General features: G+C 39.5%; 2 protein-coding genes across 2 annotated transcripts; both read right to left on the bottom strand.

Moving 5' to 3' along the window:
• Positions 1-1942: 1942 nt before the first annotated feature.
• Positions 1943-4412, bottom strand: LOC118785635 (keratin, type I cytoskeletal 13-like). Its single transcript, XM_036540456.1, has 7 exons — positions 3945-4412; positions 3686-3768; positions 3419-3575; positions 3070-3231; positions 2819-2944; positions 2443-2666; positions 1943-2051 (listed from the first exon to the last, which is right to left on the bottom strand). Exons 1-7 carry the CDS (start codon positions 4410-4412, stop codon positions 1943-1945), a joined length of 1329 nt encoding a protein of 442 aa, XP_036396349.1.
• A 4337-nt stretch (positions 4413-8749) lies between these two features.
• On the bottom strand, positions 8750-13480 carry LOC118781750 (keratin, type I cytoskeletal 13-like). The gene is made up of 7 exons (XM_036534791.1): positions 12699-13480; positions 11379-11461; positions 10828-10984; positions 10339-10500; positions 9938-10063; positions 9605-9825; positions 8750-8979 (listed from the first exon to the last, which is right to left on the bottom strand). The coding sequence occupies exons 1-7, from the start codon at positions 13179-13181 to the stop codon at positions 8859-8861; spliced, it is 1353 nt and encodes a 450-aa protein (XP_036390684.1). The 5' UTR covers positions 13182-13480; the 3' UTR covers positions 8750-8858.
• Positions 13481-22346: the final 8866 nt, after the last annotated feature.

Below are 22346 nucleotides of genomic sequence, written 5' to 3'. Positions count from 1 at the left end.
TTCCACCAGAGGGACTGTTTTCCTGTTTGTGCCTAAGCTAGTTAAATCTTTTTCACCTGTGCGTAGTTAGTCTCTATGAGTTGGGTGCTCCATTTAAACCCTGCCTGTGGTTGGGTTCCCTGCGCAGTCTTGAGCTGCACTGTGTTGTGTGTGTTCCTGCACCCCAAGTTTGCGTGTTTCTAGTAAATATTCGTTGTGTTTTAAAACCCCTCATGACCAAGCTGTGGACTGACACTATGACCAAAGAGTGCATCTTCTGGCTCCCTACTTGACAAATTTACCTTTCTGTTTTAGTAGTTGTTTTTTGCTGTTTTAAAAAAAGTTAGTGTTAGGAAAAATTTCTCAGAAGAAACAAATATATAGACAGGACCATGCTGACTTTGAGGGAAAAGCTGCTTGATTGCTGGGAAGGAGTGTACCAGATCCATCCCACCAGAGGAGCACGCCATCTTGTGCTTCTGTTCCCTCAGACACGATCTTATGTTGATTGTAGTCCAGTCCTGTAAAAGGGACAAAACACTGAGCACTTAGTCATTAGACATTGACATTTCTGATGTGCTGTTCTGTATGTATTGCCATACTAATTTAATATGCATGACATTAATTTCCTGCGGCAGTGACAGCTGTCTAAAATCAGATTTCAACTGGAATATCTAGAATAAATCATAAATGTGGTTTATTGATAAAAACTGTCAATAATAGAATTTTTGAAGGTTCAAGTCTAACTCCAGTTGCAAACATCCTCAAGCAATATCAGCAACTTCAATTGTGAAAAAGTCATTTAAAACACTTTTTTCTCAAATAAAGAGTGAGGAAACACAGATTTTCATGATGTTTTCATGTCTGTCAAAGAGTTGTTAAATTTAGGCAGGAGAATGGCAGCAGAAATATCAATCCTTCATCATATCACCAAAATCTTATGAGAGCCAAGAGGTAGGGAACATACACAAGGGACACAGACTTTGCATGTAGATTCCATCTTCTCGGGTTTGTTTTTTAGCTGTAAAATACTGTAAGCAGTAGCCAACCCATGTGTATATTGGCCTCTGCTTGTAGAATGTCTGGCATTGTTTAAAAGTAAACATCAGACTCTAATGGGAAACCTTGGTAAGTGACTCATGGGATGCACTGTTCCATGTTACTCTGTTAGACATAACTCACCACTCTAACATCATGTATTAAGACATTTCTACAGAGAGTCTTCATAAACACTTTAGTATGCCGGACAATGCGTTTTATGCAAGGTGCTTGACTGGGTATTGATGTCTCATGTAGCACATTTAAAAATAGCATTACAGATTTTTTATATAATGCTTGCTTAGTGAAGGCCAGACTTATTGAAGGATTGTGTGTGTGTGTGTGTGTGTGTGTGTGTGTGTGTGTGTGTGTGCGTGTGTGTGTTTGCGTGTGTGTGTGTGTGTGTGTTTATGTGCGTGTGTGTGTGTGTGTGTGTGTGTGTGTGTGTGTGTGTGTGTGTGTGTGTGCATGCACACGTGTGTGTGTGTGAGTGTGAGTGTGAGTGTTTTGAAAGTTAAATGTACTGCTAAGGGCTCTCAGTGGTAAATGCACATTAAATTTAATATACACATAATTGAATCATTTATGATTAAGAATTCTTTTTAGAGCAAACATCACAGTTCTTTTTTGCTTTCAATGTATAGAGTCTGTAAGGCCATGTTATTGTTATGTCAATCATGGCCCCTGTGAAATGCAGTATCCAGAAGATATACTTGTTACGCTCATAGGATTTAGTGTTAATGAATTCTTTTTTATATGTGACGAATATAAAATAAATAGACCTATACACCATACAGAGTTTACCAGTTCAGAACATTTTATTTCAGAAAGCTTCAAACATGACATGTCAGTTCTGAAAATGGTCGCCAGGAGAACTGGTTCTTGTGAGCCCTTGTGAGATGCTGTTGTTGGTCACTAACAAAACTCATCGCCGACTTGATGATGAGGTGGTGGAAGAAGACACAACTTTGCCATTCACCATCTCCTCAACAACAGTGACCACTCTTGTCCTGCTGGTAGAACTGGAGGTGGATCTGGTTTTGAAAAATAATGAGCAGTGAGACCCATCTAAAATTGTATTATGCCCAAGCAATACATGCATGACATATAATTCATCCTATTGTTCAGACACAACACAAATTATTCTGAAACTAGTGCTAAGAAGGGCGTGGATATTGTCAGAACCTGCAGATCTTGTATTTAAAAGAATAGTGTGAGTAATGTAAAAAACATATGCTAACCCTTGCTGAAGGCAGTCAACAATGGTAATTGTATCAGCAGCCCAGATATTTCTAATTCTGTTGTGTAGATGTCAGTAACAACCAGTAATTTTTGATCTCAATTTAATTAGTCAAGAAAACATCCATAGATCACTGAACTGATAATGACGCTTGTAACATGTTATTTCATGTAAAGCAGGCTTACCTGGCAGTCGTCTCTCCATCCAGCAGCCTCCTGTACTCTGCAATCTCCATCTCCAGCCGAGTCTTGATGTCCAGCAGCATCTTGTACTCCTGACTCTGCCGCTCCATGTCAGCACGCAGCTGCACCAGCTGCTCCTCCATGCTGGTCACTTGCACCTGGAGCCCAGACAGCTTCATGGAGTAACGGGCCTCAGTCTCTGCAAGGGTGCTTTCTAGAGATGCTTTCTGGGGGACAGAGAAAAAGGTGGAAATATTGTGAGATGCTGGGGGATCAGGACACTGGGAAATGTCTTATTTAAAGGTTAATTGTTTATTGTTAAGAAAATCGCAGAAAAGTGATGTTTTTCAAAATTGCTTGATGACTCCATTTGTCTTACCAGACTTAGGAGCGACTGCAGTTCAATTTCCAAAGACTGCATTTCCCGTTTCACTTCAGTGACCTCTGATCTGGAGGATTGCAATGTAGTTGTACTAGACACAACCTCCTTCTTAAGTTCCTCTGTCTGTGAATAAAGTGCAAAGAATCAGACAACAAGTGCTACTCTTGGAATAATTGTAGAGGTTGTGAGATATTAAGTACAACAATGGAAATGCAGAGGATTTTTGCCATGCAAAAGTTAAATCTCACCTTAGACTGGAACCAGGCCTCCAAATCTCTGTGATTCTTTGCAGCTACTGCTTCATACTGCGTACGGATTTCAGCCATTGCTTTTCCAAGATCTTCCTGAGGAGCAGCGTCCACTTCCACATGGACTTGGCCAGTCATCTGCACCCTCATAGCCATAAGCTCCTAATGACACAAAGACAAGGCACCATGATCTGTTACCTGGGGGATGACACTTAGTACACTGACCATCTTTCCTGAGATACACGTGTTGAGAGACATTTTATAGACTGCTCAGAGTTTAAGAATGTACAAACTTTAAAGCCTAGGAAATAATTTACGATCCCTGCATCTGGCTAAGAATGAATTTTACCTCCTGATGGTTTTTCTTTAAGAATAGGAGCTGCTCCATCAGCCCCTCAGTCTGCATGGTTAGATCTCCTTTAACCATTTTCAACTCATCCAGCACTCTCCTCAGCCCAGCGATGTCAGCTTCCACAGACTGCCGCATGACCAGCTCATTCTCATACCTGTGTAACACTGAAATGTAAGTGTTGGCAGCTGTTTCATGCATTTTGCCCAAATTACACCTGCACAGCTTTATCACCTACTTGATTGTTTTTGAAACAAAAATACCTACTTGTATCTAAAGTCATCAGCAGCCACTTTGGCATTATCAATGGAGAGATAGATTGTTCCTTTGACAAGGATGGCATCCTGAATCTGTTGAAGAAAACTGCAGTAATTGACTTGTAATAAAGGTGACTTCCGATGAACAATAATAAAGTTGATTTGTTAAAAGGTAGCTGTTCATTAAAGAGTCACAACATAATATTTATGACTTTTCTTCCAACCATTACACCAAAAAGCAGGATAAATTGATAATATAGTCGATTTACCTTGGCTAGCAGATCACGGGTAGTAATTTGGAAGCTGCTGGTGTCACGGGCAGCGGGGGAGGTCTTGCTCTTCAGGAACTGATGAATCTTCAGCTCCAGTTCAGCATTGGCCTTCTCCAGAGAGCGCACCTTCTCCAGGTAGGTGGCCAGACGGTCATTCAGGTTCTGCATGGTGAACTTCTCATTGCCTGCCACACTGAAATCCACACCATCAGCCAAGCTGAATCCCCCACCAGACCTGAAGCTGAATCCTCCACCAGCCCCAGCGGAGCTGCCCATGGAAAAGGAACTGGAGGCTCTGGAGATGCGCACCCTGGAGCCACCTGCACCGCTGTATACACTGGGGGTCCTCATGGCACCGATGGAGCCTCTGCCTGCCGACATGGAGAGCTGGGAGGAGCCCAGGGAGGCACCCCTCACGGATCCTCCTGAAGACACAAAGCTGTGGCTGGAGAAGGAGGAGGTCATATCTGCGATGGCTGCTTGGGTAGTGTGTGACTCTGCCTGAAGAAGAGTGAGTGATGGGTAACGGTACCAGCTGAAGTGTTTTTATACACCTATCTTGGAGAGGAGTGGCAAAATTCTTTTGGATAACCTCCCTGCAGTTGACATTAGCAAGTGCATTTGGAACACACTGCTGTATTTTAAATGTCACATTTAAGTGTACCTAATCCACCTTATAATTATACTGTAATTGTCTGATATTTAATTTCCTTATAAAAAAAATCTTGGATTTACTGTGTCTGGCATCATGAGCATAAGATCTGCATGATATTGCAAGGATTACAAGGTTTTGTATTTGTGTCATTGAATTTTTTTGTCTCACATCTCTCAATAGTAGTAGAAGAAAATGATAGTAGAGCAGTTTTTGCATACACCGGAGACATGCTCTTGTCTCTGCAGGATAACAAATGCTCAATTAAGTTTGTTGGCGCTTTCAAACTTTGCAGAATACATCAATAAAGAAATGACACACATGGAAGCAAAGATAAAAGCTGATACTAGACAGTCACTATGGCTTAATGTGAACAGGGTGGGCATGGATACAGAAGACATCACTAAGTACACGTGTGGATGCGGCTACAGGTCCTGATGTAATCTCAGTCGATGCATTCCTCCAGCAAACATTTGTACAAATAATGACTATGGACCGATAGCACCAATGTCTGTAGCAATGAAATGCATTGAGCAGATGATGGTTTATGAACAATGTTAGGATGTTCAGGATCTTTTTCACACTATCCTGGTTATAAACGCAGCCTTGACACAGATAACATGGTCAACACTATCCGGCATCTCATCACAAAACTTGACAACCCAACGGCTTATACCAGACTCATTTGTAGACTTCAGTTCAGCTTTTAATGCTATATAGCCACACATCCTTTTCAGTAGCTTAAAATGGATATACATGGGTGGTGGCATTTGTTTCTCACACATTGTGTCCTGTGCATCAGAAACTATTTCAGTTAAAATTGAAAGTACTGGATCACCTAAGGGTTGTAAGACCCCATTTTTGCATACACTCTACATAAACGATTGTAACAATTGTATATAGCTTGTCTATATGATGACAAACATAAACATGTTTGTATCACATGTTCATTGTCCAAAGAACACAGAAGAAATGGTCTTGCATGTCAAATCAGTATGCTACTATTTGCCTTTTGTTGTTTATGGTGAAATCAGCTCATATAAGTACTTGGCCATCCTTATTAGTACAAGACTGTGTCAGAGTATTTACATTGCGAGTGTGTCCTCTTGAGTCCAACAATTGCTGCACTTTCTGTGCAGACTCAGAGCCTTCCCAGGACTCTCCACATGATATCACTAAATCTTAAAAAATACAGTCTTATAAATCCACAACAGTCGTCACACTACACACCACAGTAATAGACAAGTCCTCTTCTCAACTCCCACAGGTTCAAACTGATAATACAGAAGTAGTAGTATCTCATTACATTCCATTTGCTTACCAGACCCTCTCAGCAACCCCACCTAGCAGATAAGTTTCACATTATTCAATTATACATCTATGTATGCACTGAGACAATTCATATTAATTACCCTCTCTCAAGGGTACAACAGCAAGGCCATGGTGAGCATTTAGCAGGCACATTTTGGGTGTGCCTAATTTTCTCCACACTGTGCTGCTGCTCCATTAATGGACACAGGAAAAGGCAAAGTAATAATGAGAAAAAAAATCAAACTATGACAAGGTCTACACCAGCTTTGCTAGCAATATTTTGTATAGGTGAATGTTAAGTATAAAAGATCTCCATACACAAAGCCCAGATTACCACATGTGTATGGCAAATATTTAACCTGTGTATTCATAAACATACCATCCTATTTGCCCATCCCTGTCCTTTAGCAAAGCAATAAGTCACTCATCATGTCCACAAAAGTTTCTCAGCATGAGAATGTCACTTTGTGGAAAAGGAAGTGTTTGTAGAGGGAGCAGCGATGAGATCATATATCAAACCTTAAACCTAGCCTTTGTGTATCCCTCCTTACTACAATCATTTTGCACATGCACATATCACAGGCATATATCTATTGTTTGTAATATTTCAAATAAAAAGCTTGCAAGTTAGCAAAACTACTATTCTTTATTGCATGGGCAAAGCTTTGCGATGAATCCCGAAGTTTCTCAAATATCTGGACTGCCTAATTCATATATCAGCACTTTGCTGATCAGCAACAGCCAAAATATGTCATTCAAAGCATGCATAAAAACATTAAATAGATAAAAACATAATGGATATACTATATGCGATGCCATGTCAGATTTGTTCTGAACCCTTGTACAGAAAATCTTGTTCAGTTTAATTCAAAGCTTAAGACCTTGGTGTTACTTGCCATTTCCATGTCCAGTAGTTTCATTAATATTTGTAAATTACATTGCCAAAGAGCTTGTGTGAGAATTGTCCAGAACAGTGGGGGAGAATCTGTTTTGATTCAATGTCTCATACAATTCCTCACACATTGTGTATAGTGTAGTACTCGGTTTTCCACCTACGCCTAAGTGAAAACACTGCCTTGCTTTGGTTTTGGTCATTTAAAAAATTAGTACAATTATTGTAGAATTACTTATATCAAGAAATCAAATGTAATGAATTAAACTTAAAATCCAGGTGGTCAATAACCTCTTTGAGGTAAATCCATCAAATCCAAAGGCAGGAATGATTTTAATGATTTACTGGTGACTGTACCTGCAGAGTTATTAATCTTGGAGATTAATGGATCATAATCAGGAATGTGCAGGTACAAAGAAGGTAATTGATATGCCAAATCTTGAGACAGAATGCTAACATTAATGTGTCACTCATCCCTGCAACATTTAAAGATCATAAATCTTGTTTGGCAAGTATGTGATGGTTAACCTTCAATTCAGCTGTTTTTTTTTTATTTATTCTGAATCATAAATATTGCTTAAAGCTCAGAGATTAAATACTTTTTTGCAGTTTTATGCAAAGCACATTTGAATGAATCCATTGACCTACAATACCATACCTCGCACAATTTACTATGAACTTTTCTATATAGATGCTCAAGTGCACAGAGTAGCACATGGTTTGGGTTGTTGTGGGTTGCAGAGTTCAAAGACAGGTAGACTGGCATTTTCCTTCCCTTGCTATTACATCTTTGTGTGAAGGTACTGGATTGTTGCCATTGCTCTCCATGTGCAGACCAAGAGCAAATTCAGGAAAGGTTGTCTAGTGAGTTTTGAACTCTATGAGAACTTGTCCCCAAGACTTACCTGCCTGGATCCTCAGAGGCCATTATGTTGGTGTGTACAGGCCTGCACAGACCTCAGAGCAAAACCAGGGTCCCCTCCAATTTATTCAATGTTCACTTGATCCCTCTACTTTGAATAAAAAACGTCCCAAGGAAGACTGAGTGAGCAGGGATGGGGTGGTGGGGGGAATGACCTCAACTGTTTGTTATCTAACCATTTGTGTGACTTTATTTTAACACATCAAGAATTCATTTCATGCAAATGTTTATTAAATGGTTTTGTAAATTCACCCTCAGTAAAAACTGGATCAAAAATTAATATTTCACATTTATTAGCTGAGACACCCTTGGTAATGAGCTAGGTAAATTGCCACAAATTTACAGATGTAGCCACTGGTTATGTAATATTCTAGAGTCTAGACTAATAAAGTAATTAAGGTAGTTTTAAGGTAATTAAAGCCAGTTTGTTTAACTGAGTATTATTTTCCTTAGCATCAGCTAGCTACAGAACTGTAAGCCAGTATAGTCTAGCATACTAGTGTTCTTTCCCATCCATGCTTTCATAACATACCATTGCAAGCTTTTTCCTCCCTATAGCTGTTAATTCTTTTTTAATAGAGATTTGAAAACTGCTCTGCAGCTATCAGAATAATCATACACCCTTCACAGCAGATGTCTGCTTGTATGTAGTGTTCCACCTCAATAGATGGTTTATTCAAACATATGAAATATACATTCTAAGACTGATACGAAAAAGCTGTGGGCACTGAAATTCTAAGAATTCTACTCTTCTGTTCTTAGAAGTATATGATTATAATTGTATTCTTATGGTAATGTCTATGTTGATGTATGCATTTTGTCTTGAGTTTTAAAAGCGTATTTATGGGACATAGTGTTGAACACTATTTCTGAGTGTTATTTGATTTTTCATTTCAGTTCAATATTCTTTTTGGATATACAGTATGAAATGATTGTTTTTGAATTATGTAAAACAGAAAACTGATTGAACACAGAACCTACATCAATAAGACACTTGCAAATGATTTAGGTTTTAACAGCTCAGAACTTTTTATTGCAATAACTTCCAGAGACAGCTGGCAGTCTTAGTGAGGCTCAGTTGATGCTCAGGAGTTTGGTATGTTCACTGTTGCAGTGAGCTGCTCTGGATGTGTCCTAGGTAGCTGTGTTCACCGTGCTGGAAGAGGAGGCAATCACCTTGCCATCCACCACCTCCTCCACAATGGTCACCACCTTGCGTGTAGTGCTGGTTGAAGTGGAGCTGGAGGATGTCACACTGTGGGGAAATACCTTCATTAGTCTCTTAACAAACCCATAATCTTATATTACTACAGGATAATAACTAACATATCAGATTCATGAGTTACCAATGTTTATACTAGATGAATCCACTTCATGTTAAACAGTGGTACATGCGGGGTTTGAATTTTACATTTATGTATTTATATGTACATACATAGTATATTCTAGAATATAATATGACTTTCCCTAGCCCAAGCCTTAAAAGCAAAACCAGATCTGTCCTACACACCCTTTTTATACATAACACAAACCTTAGTGATTAACATTGTGTTTTTCCAAAGAGAATACACAATCACTTAAAACATATTTTATCCTACAGAATAATGACTTTTTCAATGCATGGTTTTATAGTGAAAGTGAACAATGTATTGTCACTGACTCAAATGAACCAAGCAAATGCTTTTGCTCTCCATGATATACTGCTATATGTAATATACTACAGCTGGTTCAAACCATTGAGTATTGACTATTGACAGTACATGTGAGTAACTGACAGCCATCTTAGGAATCAGAAGGCTTTGCGCTCTCCCCCATAAGGTTCAGTAGTCTGTCACCTTTATCATCTAAGATAGGTGTTTCTTTACAGTAGCCAGACTCACCTGCTACTCTCTCCATCCAGCAGCCTCCTGTACTCTGCGATCTCCATCTCCAGCCGGGTCTTGATGTCCAGCAGCATCTTGTACTCCTGACTCTGCCGCTCCATGTCAGCACGCAGCTGCACCAGCTGCTCCTCCATGCTGGTCACTTGCACCTGGAGCCCGGACAGCTGCATGGAGTAACGGGCTTCTGTGTCTGCTAGCGTGCCTTCCAGAGATGCTTTCTGTGGGGGGGGAAAGAAAGAATGGCAGAACAGGAAGGGAGACATCTCACATCAGAAAGACTCGAGTGGTTCATTGTGAGGCCTTTGGCGAATTGTGTCATGCCTCTCCTACCATGCTCAGTTGGGACTGCAACTCGATCTCCAGACCCTGCAGCGTGCGTCGGACTTCTGTGATTTCAGATTTGGAGGTCTGCAGAGTCTCTGTGCTGACTGCAACTTCTTTACTCAGCGCCTCTGTCTGTTTAAAACGGCAGAGAAACACAACAGTATAAAACAACTAATAACCTACTGTTAAGAAGCACAAAGGCAACTGCATGTGGATGAAAACTTCAATAATAACCTTTAAGACTGGGATGTAGGTAAGAATTGGATTTGTTATCCATTCAAACCCAGAAATGTATCTTTTTGTTTGTATTTTACATTTGTCAATATTAATGAACATCCAGTTGGATAGAAGCCAGAATATTTCTCATGTCCATTGAGTCCAGACATCTGTCTGAACCATTACCTTACCTTAGCCTGGAACCAGGCCTCCAAATCTCTCTGGTTCTTGGCAGCCACAGCCTCGTACTGCTCGCGGATTTCTGCCATTACTCTGCTGAGGTCTTCCTGTGGAGCAGCGTCAACCTCTACATGGACCTGGCCACTCATCTGTGTCCTCATGGCCAGGAGCTCCTGAAGAAATACACACACAGGCACCACAGTCATACAACTGAGAGATAAATTGCTTAAATAAATAAACAATAAATAAATAGATGTATCTATTCAGTTGGAGATCAGCTCCTGTCAGATCTGTGAGGGTGAGGAGTACTGAGGATGTTACTTTAACCTAGTATATAAAACCACTCAAAATCAAGCTTCATTAAGCAATCAGGGAACATTCCCTGCCTTTCATTATCATAGCAGTTTGTATAATATGAATCCATTTTGAAGTACTTGACATTCAGCTGATTCAGCTATGAAGCCTGAAACTACACAGAGGCCAGCTTGCCTAAGCCTTACCTCTTCATGGTTCTTCTTCAGGAAGATCAGCTCTTCCTTTAGACCCTCAATCTGCATCTCCAGGTCAGATCTGGCCAGAGTCAACTCATCCAATACCCTCTTCAACCCAGCAATGTCAGCCTCTACTGACTGCCGCATGGCCAGCTCATTCTCATACCTGCACAGCAAAAGAAGGGTACATACCGTCACATGAGCATTTTACCATTTTTATTTTATTTTATTTTATTTATTTATTTGTTAATTTTTTTACGTCCTATACTGTCCACGTTATACTTATATCTTCTATGTCCTTGATGATGTTTGAGCTTGTCTGCTGGCTGTGAAACAAATTGACCCCTTGGGGATAATAAAGATAACTTGACCTTGACCTTGATACGTAATGCTGTTTTAATTCATTTTGCTCCCTTTTTTGCTCAGCAACATCAGTGCATGGATGAGCTGTTTTTGAAAGCAGTTTATTTTTCTGTATTCTAATGTACTGTGTTTCACAACTGTAGGGCAAAGTGTGTTGAAATTGCTGTGTGGGCTCTGGAGTTCAGGACGAGACTCACTTGACTCTGAAGTCATCGGCAGCCAGCTTGGCATTGTCAATGCTGAGGTAGATCCCTCCATTGATACGGGTGGCATCCTGGATCTGAAAGGGTGGAGATGCTTAGATAGCCTGTCAATTAGATCACTACTTACAAATATGTCCTGTTGTGAGGATAAATATGTCCTGTTGTTTGGCTTACACTCAAAAGAAATACAATGAGGTATTTGTATGCTGCTCATTTCATATGAGGAAGACAGACAGATTTATGTACATATGTACAGCACGTGTAATGGAAAAAAAAAACTTTGAAGGGAGATACAGTGTGGGACTATTGTGATCTCAAAATGGGCCCAGGGGCTTACAGTATACAATACAGTGTCAGTTATATAACAGTTGAGAACAGAAATTGGGGATGAAAAGCAGAACAATGCTTGCTTACAACATCAGCTATAATCTTGAGGTTATTTTAGGTTTGAGGTGACATTAAATTAGTTTCATGGTTCAGTTGGAAGTGAAGACACATGGCTGGCTTGGGGCTTTGAGGTACAATGCAAGTCTTCAAAATGCCCATTTTCCCACTTTCTGAAAAGCCTTATATGGATAGTCAAAGTATCTATTATAATTGGCAAATGTTTGCTCTCGATTCTATAGGGGATTTAGAAATGAAAAATGTCACATGCTGGAGGTATCGAGTGAAACTTATCTACTCTAAGAGAAGGGAATTTGCGTTATTGTGGTTACTCCACTGCTCTGTTACTGACTTGCAACAACAGTCATAAAGTGAAAGCAGGTAGTCATAAACCTCTGTGAACATCTACACCGGGTGTGTTGCACAACAGCGGTGGATCAAAGCAGCAACCTGTGAGTCAGTTCCTAACCTGTAGCTTGGTTCAGCATCTTAACAGTCATCCCAAGAGGAAATAAACTGTACCTTGACCTTGTCAACAGGTGCAAATTTAAATATCTTTCTAAGCCACCCTTTGCATCATTAAAACTTTATAGAGGAAACTGAGCGCAAGCAAGTAATGGTTTACTCTGTGTGTATTTACCTTTTATATTAACTGTCCTTAATAGGTCAACTGTGGTTTAATTCAGCAGAGTTGTCAAAATTTGCAACCTATAGTTCTTTTTCCTTTATATGGATTACGTTAGCATTGGGTGCCATGTAAATAAAAGCTTATTAAATGAATGCACACTAATGTAATCTTAGAAAGTTCTAAACATCGACCATTGATGCCATACACAATAATTCATAAGAGTAATGTAGTGATAGTTCAGTATTATGTATGCATCTATACATCTATAGATCTAGGAAAACTAAGAAGGAAAGCAGATTTACCTTGGCTTGCAGGTCACTGATGGTGACCTGGAAGGCGCTGGTGTCACGGGCAGCAGGGGAGGTCTTGCTCTCCAGGAACTGGCGGATCTTCAGCTCCAGTTCAGCATTGGCCTTCTCCAGAGAGCGCACCTTCTCCAGGTAGGTGGCCAGGCGGTCATTCAGGTTCTGCATGGTGGCCTTCTCATTGGCAGAGACATGCACGTCGAGGCCATCGGCCAGGTTGAAGCCACCCCCTGCACCGCCACCAAAGCCATAGCCACCACCATAGCCAGCACCACCACCAGCAGAGAAGGAGCTTGAGGCACTGGAAATGCGCACCCCGGAGCCACCGGCTCCAGCATACATACTGGGAGCCCTCATGGAACTGACACGGCCACCTCCTGCGGACATGGAGATGCGAGAGGAGCCCAGGGAAGCGCCCCTTAAGGATCCACCAATGGATCCACCTGAAGATACCAAACTACGGCTGGAGTAGGTGGACATGTCTGCAATAGCTGCTTGGGTAGCGTCTGACTCTGCTCTGGCTGGAGAGGCGTGACTGCAGTGAATGACCAAACAGGGATACTTTTATACAACATTTTAGGGGGAGGAGAGATGAGTGGGAGGATTATCTAAGAGAAAGTAGGGGAGGGATCTTACAACATACTGCCTCTAGGATAAAGGATTGTAGTTGGCTAGGGAAGAATTCAAAAGCTCATGCAAGTACAAACAAAATTGTGGAGCCCATTCTAGAACGGCGTCAGGAATTTCAGACAAAGGATTGTCTGCCAGGGCATAACTTCATTCACTAAGAAGAGTACTAGATATCAAGCTATCAGTCTTAATAAATCTGCTTTTAAAATGCTGTCATGCCTCAGGGGGGATATGCAAAGTGGGTGTTGCCCTGTTAGAGAAGCAAGAAAGAACAAGAAAAAAATGTTGAAAGTTCTTGACTCCTGAAATAAGAGCTTTTTTATCAAATAAGTACAATGAATACCTTGTGACTCCAAGACAACTTTCAGCTGTATTTGACAGATTGTGGTTTTCATTTCAGACTGGGATACACAATTTAATCTTGAAATCTTCAAATGAAATGAAGCCAAGTTTCCATTAAGAGATGAAAATTTCAATATTGGTTTTTTTTGTGCTGAAAGAATCCAGTGCCCCTTTCTACTTCTCTACCAACTCCTTATAGTATACCTCCAACTTTTGTAACTGTTTGACCTACAAGTACTGCCTCTAACTGAATACCGGATGTGTGTACCTTTAGTTAGTAGTAGTCAATGCATATGTTCTGTAATTTGATAGCATTTTCCAAGCTGTCATTTTTCTGCATGCAATTTCTTAACATTCTGTGGTCTTATAAAACTACCCCACCAATAGAGAAAGGCATTATAATATTTTTAAAAGAATTACTGACTTGCTGTGTTCATATTAACTCTGCAAAGAAAGGTGATCTAGTATTTTCATCAGCTGCCTCTCAGACAGTTTTCAGCTATCAGCTTCTGTCTATATAGCTAGTACCTCTCCAACAATAAGAAATCTGATTCATGACTTTACTAGATGAAGCATGCAAAGTGTTGGGAGTTGTCAGTACGTTCACTCAAGTTTTGGCTTGCTTGCTTGCTCTTTGCACGTTGGATCAAAGTCTCTGTTTTCAAGCCTCTAGTAAAAAAATATTTTTCAGCAGTAGAAGGAAAGGTCTCCCATAACTGTTACAGTTATCTACTTGCATGCTGAAAAAATTCACACTTTTTACCTTTTAGTAGGCATTATGGCTTGAACAATTTGAAGGGCTGTCAAGAATGTATGCTCCTTCATAGCTGATCTAAAACTGCAAATGTATTTATCACAAAATGTATTCATGCATGGGTGGTGGCTGCACTGCCAGTTGCCTGGAGTGCATTCTAAATCTTTCACAACTTGTCATTCATGACATCTACAAATCTTTCAAACTCTCCTTCTCCTCCCATGCACTTTTTTTCCTTGCATTAATGTCTACCTGATGAAAGGAACAACCTGGTGACTCTTGCCTGGTATTTTCCTGGAGGGCTGTTCTCTGCACAGGCAGCAACCCCCAGCGGGAGAGAAGAATGTGACAGGCCAACACCTGCTAGTGGAGGCTGAGGACAGATAGGGCTGTCCAAAGCTCTTGTAGTGCAGATCATTTTTGTCATAACAATGTGTAGTCCAGGGTCTGTCAACCCCATATTTTCCATTGTCTGGAAGTAATTTGTTCTTTAAATTCACTGGAAGCCACAAGTCTTTTTAATATGAACCAAGTTAAGTGTCCAAGTCAGATAACTCTTTCATGAATATGCTGACCAATTAAAACTGCCGTTTTTTTCTGGGGTAAAGCAAGCTAAATATCATGGTGTACAGCACAGCAAATGGAATTTCAATGCATAGCTTTATGGATTTCAAGGTGGAACTTTCATGACTGCACTACTCTTGCACTAAGCTAAGCAGTTTGCTTTTAATGTTATACTGCCTTATAGCACTTGTATGTACATTTGAAAGTAATTATCTATTTCACATTCATGGGCAGAACATGATTTAGATGGTATTTAATAATTTATTACCCAGAATTAATGTCACTTTGGAATTATTACAGTTGAACCCATAAATATTTGCAATTGAACAATTCACATTTCAACAAATGTACTTTATTTTTTAGATGTACTTTATTTTCATAGATTTTTACAGAAGTCTTTAGCATGTTGAGATATGGGTAAACTGTATCTCACACATCTGTATATATTTAAACGTCAAAATTTTAAAAAAAGCTTTTTTTGTTTCAGATGTCAGGGTATCATCATGACCTGGTCATTCATTACAGACACCAGATGTGGGTGATTTCACAAAATTATTGAAATAAAAATAGTGAAGTCATAAAATGCAAAGACTGGGACATCAAGCTAGATCATGTTGGCAATTACCAACCATGATTAGATGTTAATATGATTAAAATGCATACGTCAGCTTTGTATAATTATTTTTTTGGTGAAGTGTCAAGTGAAACCAAAAAAGAAGACCACCCTCTTGTTTTCAGTAAAAAGCCACTACAGTTACACACTACAGTTTTACACTGGAATTTTGAGATTGTGACCAAAGGCCCTGATCTGGACTGAACTGACCCAAAAACATCAAATATATGTAAAATAAAATGTCACCCCATATGATCACACTAATTCTCTATATGAACGTGAACCAGCAATGACTATTTTAAGTCAAAGACCTATGCCTATGCCTTTGCGTAAAGGGTTAACTGCAGCTGAAATAAGAGGGAAAGTTTTTTTTCCTCTCTCTCTCTCTCTGTGCCCTGCAACCTTTCCTTGCATGAGAACCGGCTCCATCAACATCAGCACTATCTTGTCAGAACAATGACAGCCTTATTTTATTTTCAGTGACAGTCAAAAGAAAAGAGCATAGGGATAACTCAATTCAACCGAATAAAGAAAATTCTACATGTTTTAAATGTGTTATGTATGTATGTCCATCTATTTGTGCATGTTTGTATGTGTGTGTGTGTGTGTGAGAGAGAGAGAGAGAGAGAGAATTCAAGACAGTTGGAATTAGGTCAACTAGTAAATTTGGTAATAGAACATTTTGGGGGAAAAAAAAACTTTGCGTCCACATCCAATATAAGTGTTGACGGGAAATGCAAAAGGTTCATTGAAAATGTTTCTATGAAACTTTTCATATGATCCTTGATAATTAGTTTAATCAAGTTACTCTTCATAGGATGTTAAGAAAGACATCTTCAATGTTTACTGTACTAAAGCTTATTTTTTGAAGACACATAATACACAAAATGGTTAGATGATCTGTATTGATGATATTTGTACTATAAATCAAATGTTGCTTTATACCCATTGGCAATAACCACATATATGTTGTGGCTTGACAGCAAATTATGAGCCCTATTTAATGCTATTGTATACCTGTCCACATAGACAGGCTAGTGTAGACCTAGGATCCTGACTGTATGAAAGGTTTAAATAATGAATTTGGGTTGAAATGTTGATACCTTGGTTGCCCAGAGCTGCATGTCCATCCTGCTGAACCAGTCAAGATGACAAGGGATACTGTGCACATGCTACAGAGAGACATAACAAGACATAACAAAGTTAATGCCGAACTGTAGGGCTATTGTAGAGACAAGACATGGTTTATCACTGTAGCTGACCCTGCATATTACAGGTACTTTTTCAGTCTTGTCTGGAAATTATCTATACAGGTTGAACAACAAAAAATTTCCAATTGACAAAGATAGATAGAATGTTTAGAATATGAATACTAATTAGAATATGATTAGAATATGAACATTCTAATACATGCAGCTGATGTCACAATGAGCCTACTATGGCAGATACAGACCATGTCTCAAGAAAAGCTTGTAACTACTTGCTACTACTAAGCTTTTCAAGCAAACTTAAAACTTCCCAAACTTTCCTTTTTATTTCTTGGACAGTTCTTGTAAATGTAACAATTACAAGCACAGTTCTGTATTACTGCCCTGCTGAAGGACAGGTATCGCCACTATGCAAGCAATCAAATGCTTTGTATTTGTAAGTAAAAGTAATTTTGCTGGTCAAAATTGTTGAATGGCATTCACTCCCATTTATCTTTGTGCAGATGCCCATTTTTGGTATGATCTGTTTGGATTGGTGTATTGTATCCATTACGTCATTTTACATTACATCATTTAACAGACACTCTTACCCAGAGCGACTTCCAGATAAGTGCATCACTATGCTAGGAGTAGTTATCACACACAAGAGGTCAGTAAGATACTGTGTTAATTGTTAAATACACACCAGTTTGACATGTCTAAGCAGAAAACTGCAAGTGACCTAAAATACTTTGAGCTGCCAATCACTCCCCAAAAAGAAATGATCCTCACACTGCACAAATTTTCCCAAGACATCTTGCATAACAGCAAGCTTATGTTACTTTGCAGCCCCCAGACTGGTTGCATCTACAGCTGCCTTATCTCAGAATCTCAGCGTTATGTAACTGACTTAAATTCTGAATACGTGCAAAACAACGAAGAGGAGATAAAAATCCCATTTAGTGCATTACTAACTCCTTACTGCGATGTAAAAACAAAAACAGCAGAAGTGTGATACACTAGAACTAATAGAGCCAGTGACTTATTATGTGCTTGGTTGGTATGTCCAACTTTCCCTGGGGATCATTTTCAAAAATTTATTTATCTCTTGATGAAAGCTTTTACAGGAGCACATTAAATGATAAGTCCATTTTGGCCAACTTTTGACATGACTTAGAAAGTGTGTTGTGTTTTAAGTCATTTCCAAAACAGGGAACCTCAGGTAACGAACAACTAGAGTATCATAGGGTGTGTCAAGTATTGTGTGTTTAGAGAACAGGTTTTATTGTAGCTCTTATAAATCTATCTCTTGTGTACTCTTCCCTTTACCTATGCACTTTACTTAAAAAGTTATGTATTGAATGACAGCAGTTCAATGGGGAGTAGAGGCAGTATTTCTTTAGTCCACCAACCATCACCATTTATGGACTTCAAAGCTATGATGCAATCTCTAAAGTGCTACTGCTTTGTCTTTGGTAAGCCTCACAAAATGTTTTGTTCCAGCTGTGATCAAGGCTAGTCATATTTCTTTCTTTTTTCTTTCTAGAGCTGTTAAAGATGTTCTCTTTTATTGAAACCTGATCATACCACTCCCTAATTAACAAAAGCAAAATCCCAGTTTTTAATAGTTTGAAAAGAAAGAAAGAAAATGTAACGCCTGCAATGCAAATTGCACGCAAGGGCTATGTTTTGTGCCCAAGCTATGATTAACAGATTACACTTCTAAAACACTTTTCATGATCACAAAGACACTTATCAATTGCACTAAAAACTAAATCATTCACTTTTGTTAACATAAAAAAAAAAAAATTGGTTTGGTTAGAAACTGGAAGATTCTCATGTTTTCAATTCTTGTTAAGACAAGTCAGGTAATGACCTCAAGGGCAAAGGATTTTTTTTTTCTCTGGGTGTGTCAAGAATTCTCTGCTCAGAGCAGAGGTTTCCCATGAGACAACAAGTGAAAAGGTATTTGCATATTTTTTAGAAGTGAAAAGGTGTTCAGTTTTGAGCATTAACCTAAATGACTTAGAAACTTCAAAAAAAAGCATCCAAATGAAATTTGCTTTCTTTGTATACCCTTCAAACTTACAATGGCTGAAAATGTGGTCACACTCATCAAAAGCAGTGTCTTGACAATGAAGTTCCTACACCCATTTTCAACAATCAGAAGTGACAAGACTCCACTATGACAATCAGGACAAGAGCAACTTCACCACGCAACAAATCATGGAAACAGCCAAAGCAGTGCCATCTAGACAAAACTTTACGAATGCCAGGTTTTCTTGTTGAGAAAAATTCATGTCATGTCATGTTTCTTATTTTTTCATTATTTACTTTATTTACTTCTCATAATTAGAAAACTATACACATAGTGCATTGGTATTTTACTTGGAGAGTAGGAAATAACATAAGAGGTACCCTGGATTACTGAATGGAATCCTGGGATATCAATCCACATTGAAGTAAAAAGGCTATTGGCTGAAAGGGGCAGTGAGGGCAAGGGAAATGCCTTATTCTGGATTGGGACAGCCATCCAGTGGGTTACTCAGATGCCATTTTAAGTGAAAGTGCTAAAGGCAAGCGAGGAAAAATGACTTTTAGTAGCCTTACCAGAAGAGCAAACAAAAGCAGAAAGAAGAGAAAGAGAACATCGAAAGAGGAGAAAGAAATAGAGGATGTTGTCAACCACCATGGACTTCAGAAAAAATGTAGGGCAGCAGATGCAACCCAATCTCAGAACTGTTGCATCAACCATATCTACTAAGTAAGGACAGGACAGGGCAGGACAGATAATTGGGAAGGGGGGGGGGGGGGGGGGGGGGGCGGTGACTGATGATCTCCACACTGGTTGGAGAAAAAGATAAGTTATGTAGTCAGCCAATCTATGAGTAATGTTTGCCTGCTAAACTTACTTCAGGATGACATCTGATGATGTCCATGCATGTCACCTAGCTAGCTAATGATTTAGATTTAAGATGTAATTTAACATTGGCTAGGTGAACTTCTATCAGTTAGCAATTCAGCAGTTAAATGCATGATCAAATTAGGTTATATATATTTGCTAGCGATCAATAAATGAACAAGCTAGCTAGCCAGCTGTATTCTGTGATATTCAATGATGATGAAAGGAACAAAGAAAGTGGGTTCCGTGTGCTGTATTGCCAAGCAAAGGGGTGAATTCTACAGATTGGGTTTCCTAGCTAACGTTGGTTGATTTAAGTGTGTTCTGAAATCTTCTCTTGACAGTAGTCACAGAACTCCTGTCAGAGAATTGCTTACTAAAGCCCCAATGAATGTATTTGCGTGATTATGCTTCCATTGGGATTGATTGTATGGTGGCAGTGTCAAGTTCCCCCAATAATCATCATGAAGCAAACTTACTTTTTATAGTTCCCCCAATATTGAAATAAAAATGAAACCTATGTCCTTGCCCACCAATGACTTTGCAGTGATTTATGAAAATGACCATGATTTGCATCCATCACCTCATGATGTAAAATAATCTTCAGAGTTATGTAAATAAGCTTGATAACAGGATCTTTATACGGAATTTGCCTCAAACATGACCAGAAGGCCTCAGAATATGTTTATTCTATTTTATATTTTATACATTATACATCATATAGCCTATTGTAATAAATACATACAGCATTAATTTACTAAGAAATCTTGTTTTATCTATGTTAATTAAATATTGAATAATACTGGTTCACAGTAACTTTTAAATGCACTTCTTAATGCATACTAATGGATTCTGGATGTACAGAAATAGATGATCTCCACACCCTTTTGTCATAGTCAGCTTAGCAAGATAGATGTGTTGTGTTGTACTGTTCAACAAAGAAGGAATAGTATTTGTATTTAAACTGGAACCCAGCCTACTTTGATTCCTTCATTTCAAAGAGAATCAAAAAATGGAAAAGAGGTGCTATATTTCTGGAAAAAAACAATTAACGTTAGACATCGCAGAGTGGATCTAACTGTCGAGTTACCCAAGCAGTCCTCTAGATAATTGCAAGTAAAGTTTATCAAGAATAAAATATTAGGGCAAGTAGAGCAGGGGTCTTCCAAGTGATTCTGTAAGTAAAGATGCTTGTCTTGAGTACAGGCTGAGCCTTAGCGACTTTTCTCCAAATAGCGGCCATTTCACTTCAGTACACTGTAGAACGTATGTCTAAATTAGTCGTGTGGCATGTATTCACTGTCAACAACTGCGGGATAGGAAAGCAGGTAGCAAGTGCAAGTGGGTGGGGCTGGTTAGGCACTGACCTTAACATGCAGCACACGTAGCTGGTTAGGCACTGACCTTAACATGCAGCACCTGTAGCTGGTTAGGCACTGACCTTAACATGCAGCCAATGTAGCTGGTTAGGCACTGACCTTAACATGCAGCACACGTAGCTGGTTAGGCACTGACCTTAACATGCAGCACCTGTAGTTGGTTAGGCACTGACCTTAACATGCAGCACACGTAGCTGGTTAGGCACTGACCTTAATATGCAGCACATGAAGCTGGTTAGGCACTGACCTTAACATGCAGCACCTGTAGCTGGTTAGGCACTGACCTTAACATGCAGCACCTGTAGCTGGTTAGGCAGCAGGACAGGGGATAATCCTGTTATTTAAACAAACCTATAATGGGGGAAAGCAGAGAAGCAGGGCAGTGAGTTGCAGCTGGATGGCATTTTCCAAAAGTTTATTTTAGAATTCTACAAGGCTCTTATAAACAGAAAGCATATCTACATCAGAGGACATATATACAGTATTACAAACTTTCATGTCAAGATGCTATATGATCACTGACTACTATTATGAGTGATTTATCTAAATTCTGTATGTTTAAATTAGGTTAGATGGTTAGGTTAGACCTTAGAGTCATTATAGGTATGTCTATAGGAAACCCCAAGAAGGGCTCAGTGCTGCATAGGAAGGGGTATGCCCCACCAACTCATGAATTGATGAATGGTATGCTTGCAGGCTGGCAGCTATTTTGTTGTTTTGATCTTCATATTATTGTTGGCAGTTAGCCATTCTTGTGTTTTCATTCTTTGTGAGTTAAGCTATCCATTGTTGCATACTTTTGTCTTGTGATTTGCCATGTTTACCTCTATGTTGCCAATAGCTAGTTAGCTACCTCCTTTTAGTTTAGTTACACCTTATTTTATTGCCAATTTCCTGTTACAGAGTTTACCACTGAGCTTATGCCACTGTAAAAGGTGCCATAAAGGACCTGTTTCCCCTCCTTTCTACAGGGCAGCACCCAACTCAGTCAGACTGGTGTCAGGGGTGTCAAAAGTGGAAAGGAAAGGAGAAATCTGCATACGCCATGGTCATTGGAGCCTCCTTCAATTTCTCTGCTAAAATGCCGGCAATCATATCACTGACCTTCTTTGGTGCAGTGGGGCTACAAGTCTGAGGAAAGAGGGAATAAACCGCCAAATAAAATCCTGAGAACCCCAAGAATGTCTACACCCTCCCTGTCACAACTTCTGACCATAGCCATCTTCTCCGGGTCGATGGCCACCCCCTCTCTGCTTACAGCGTGCCCATGCTAC

This window comes from Megalops cyprinoides, chromosome 1, assembly GCF_013368585.1.
Source record: "Megalops cyprinoides isolate fMegCyp1 chromosome 1, fMegCyp1.pri, whole genome shotgun sequence".
NCBI lineage: Eukaryota > Metazoa > Chordata > Actinopteri > Elopiformes > Megalopidae > Megalops > Megalops cyprinoides.
The sequence above is the reverse complement of the archived record's forward strand: the minus strand, read 5'-3'. Positions and strand labels throughout refer to the sequence as shown.

What these genes read in the sequence shown, in the direction of transcription:
- LOC118785635 (XM_036540456.1), bottom strand. Translation starts at nt 4,412, where the DNA reads ATGACCTCCTCCTTCTCCAGCCACAGCTTTGTGTCTTCAGGAGGATCC. An exon ending in CCCGTGATCTGCTAGCCAAG is followed by an intron (nt 3,769 to 3,944) that starts GTAAATCGACTA and finishes TTTCTTCAACAG; the next exon opens with ATTCAGGATGCCATCCTTGT. An exon ending in TAAAGAAAAACCATCAGGAG is followed by an intron (nt 3,232 to 3,418) that starts GTAAAATTCATT and finishes TTGTGTCATTAG; the next exon opens with GAGCTTATGGCTATGAGGGT.
- LOC118781750 (XM_036534791.1), bottom strand. Translation starts at nt 13,181, where the DNA reads ATGTCCACCTACTCCAGCCGTAGTTTGGTATCTTCAGGTGGATCCATT. An exon ending in TGAAGAAGAACCATGAAGAG is followed by an intron (nt 10,501 to 10,827) that starts GTAAGGCTTAGG and finishes GTATTTCTTCAG; the next exon opens with GAGCTCCTGGCCATGAGGAC. An exon ending in AGGCCTGGTTCCAGGCTAAG is followed by an intron (nt 10,064 to 10,338) that starts GTAAGGTAATGG and finishes CGTTTTAAACAG; the next exon opens with ACAGAGGCGCTGAGTAAAGA.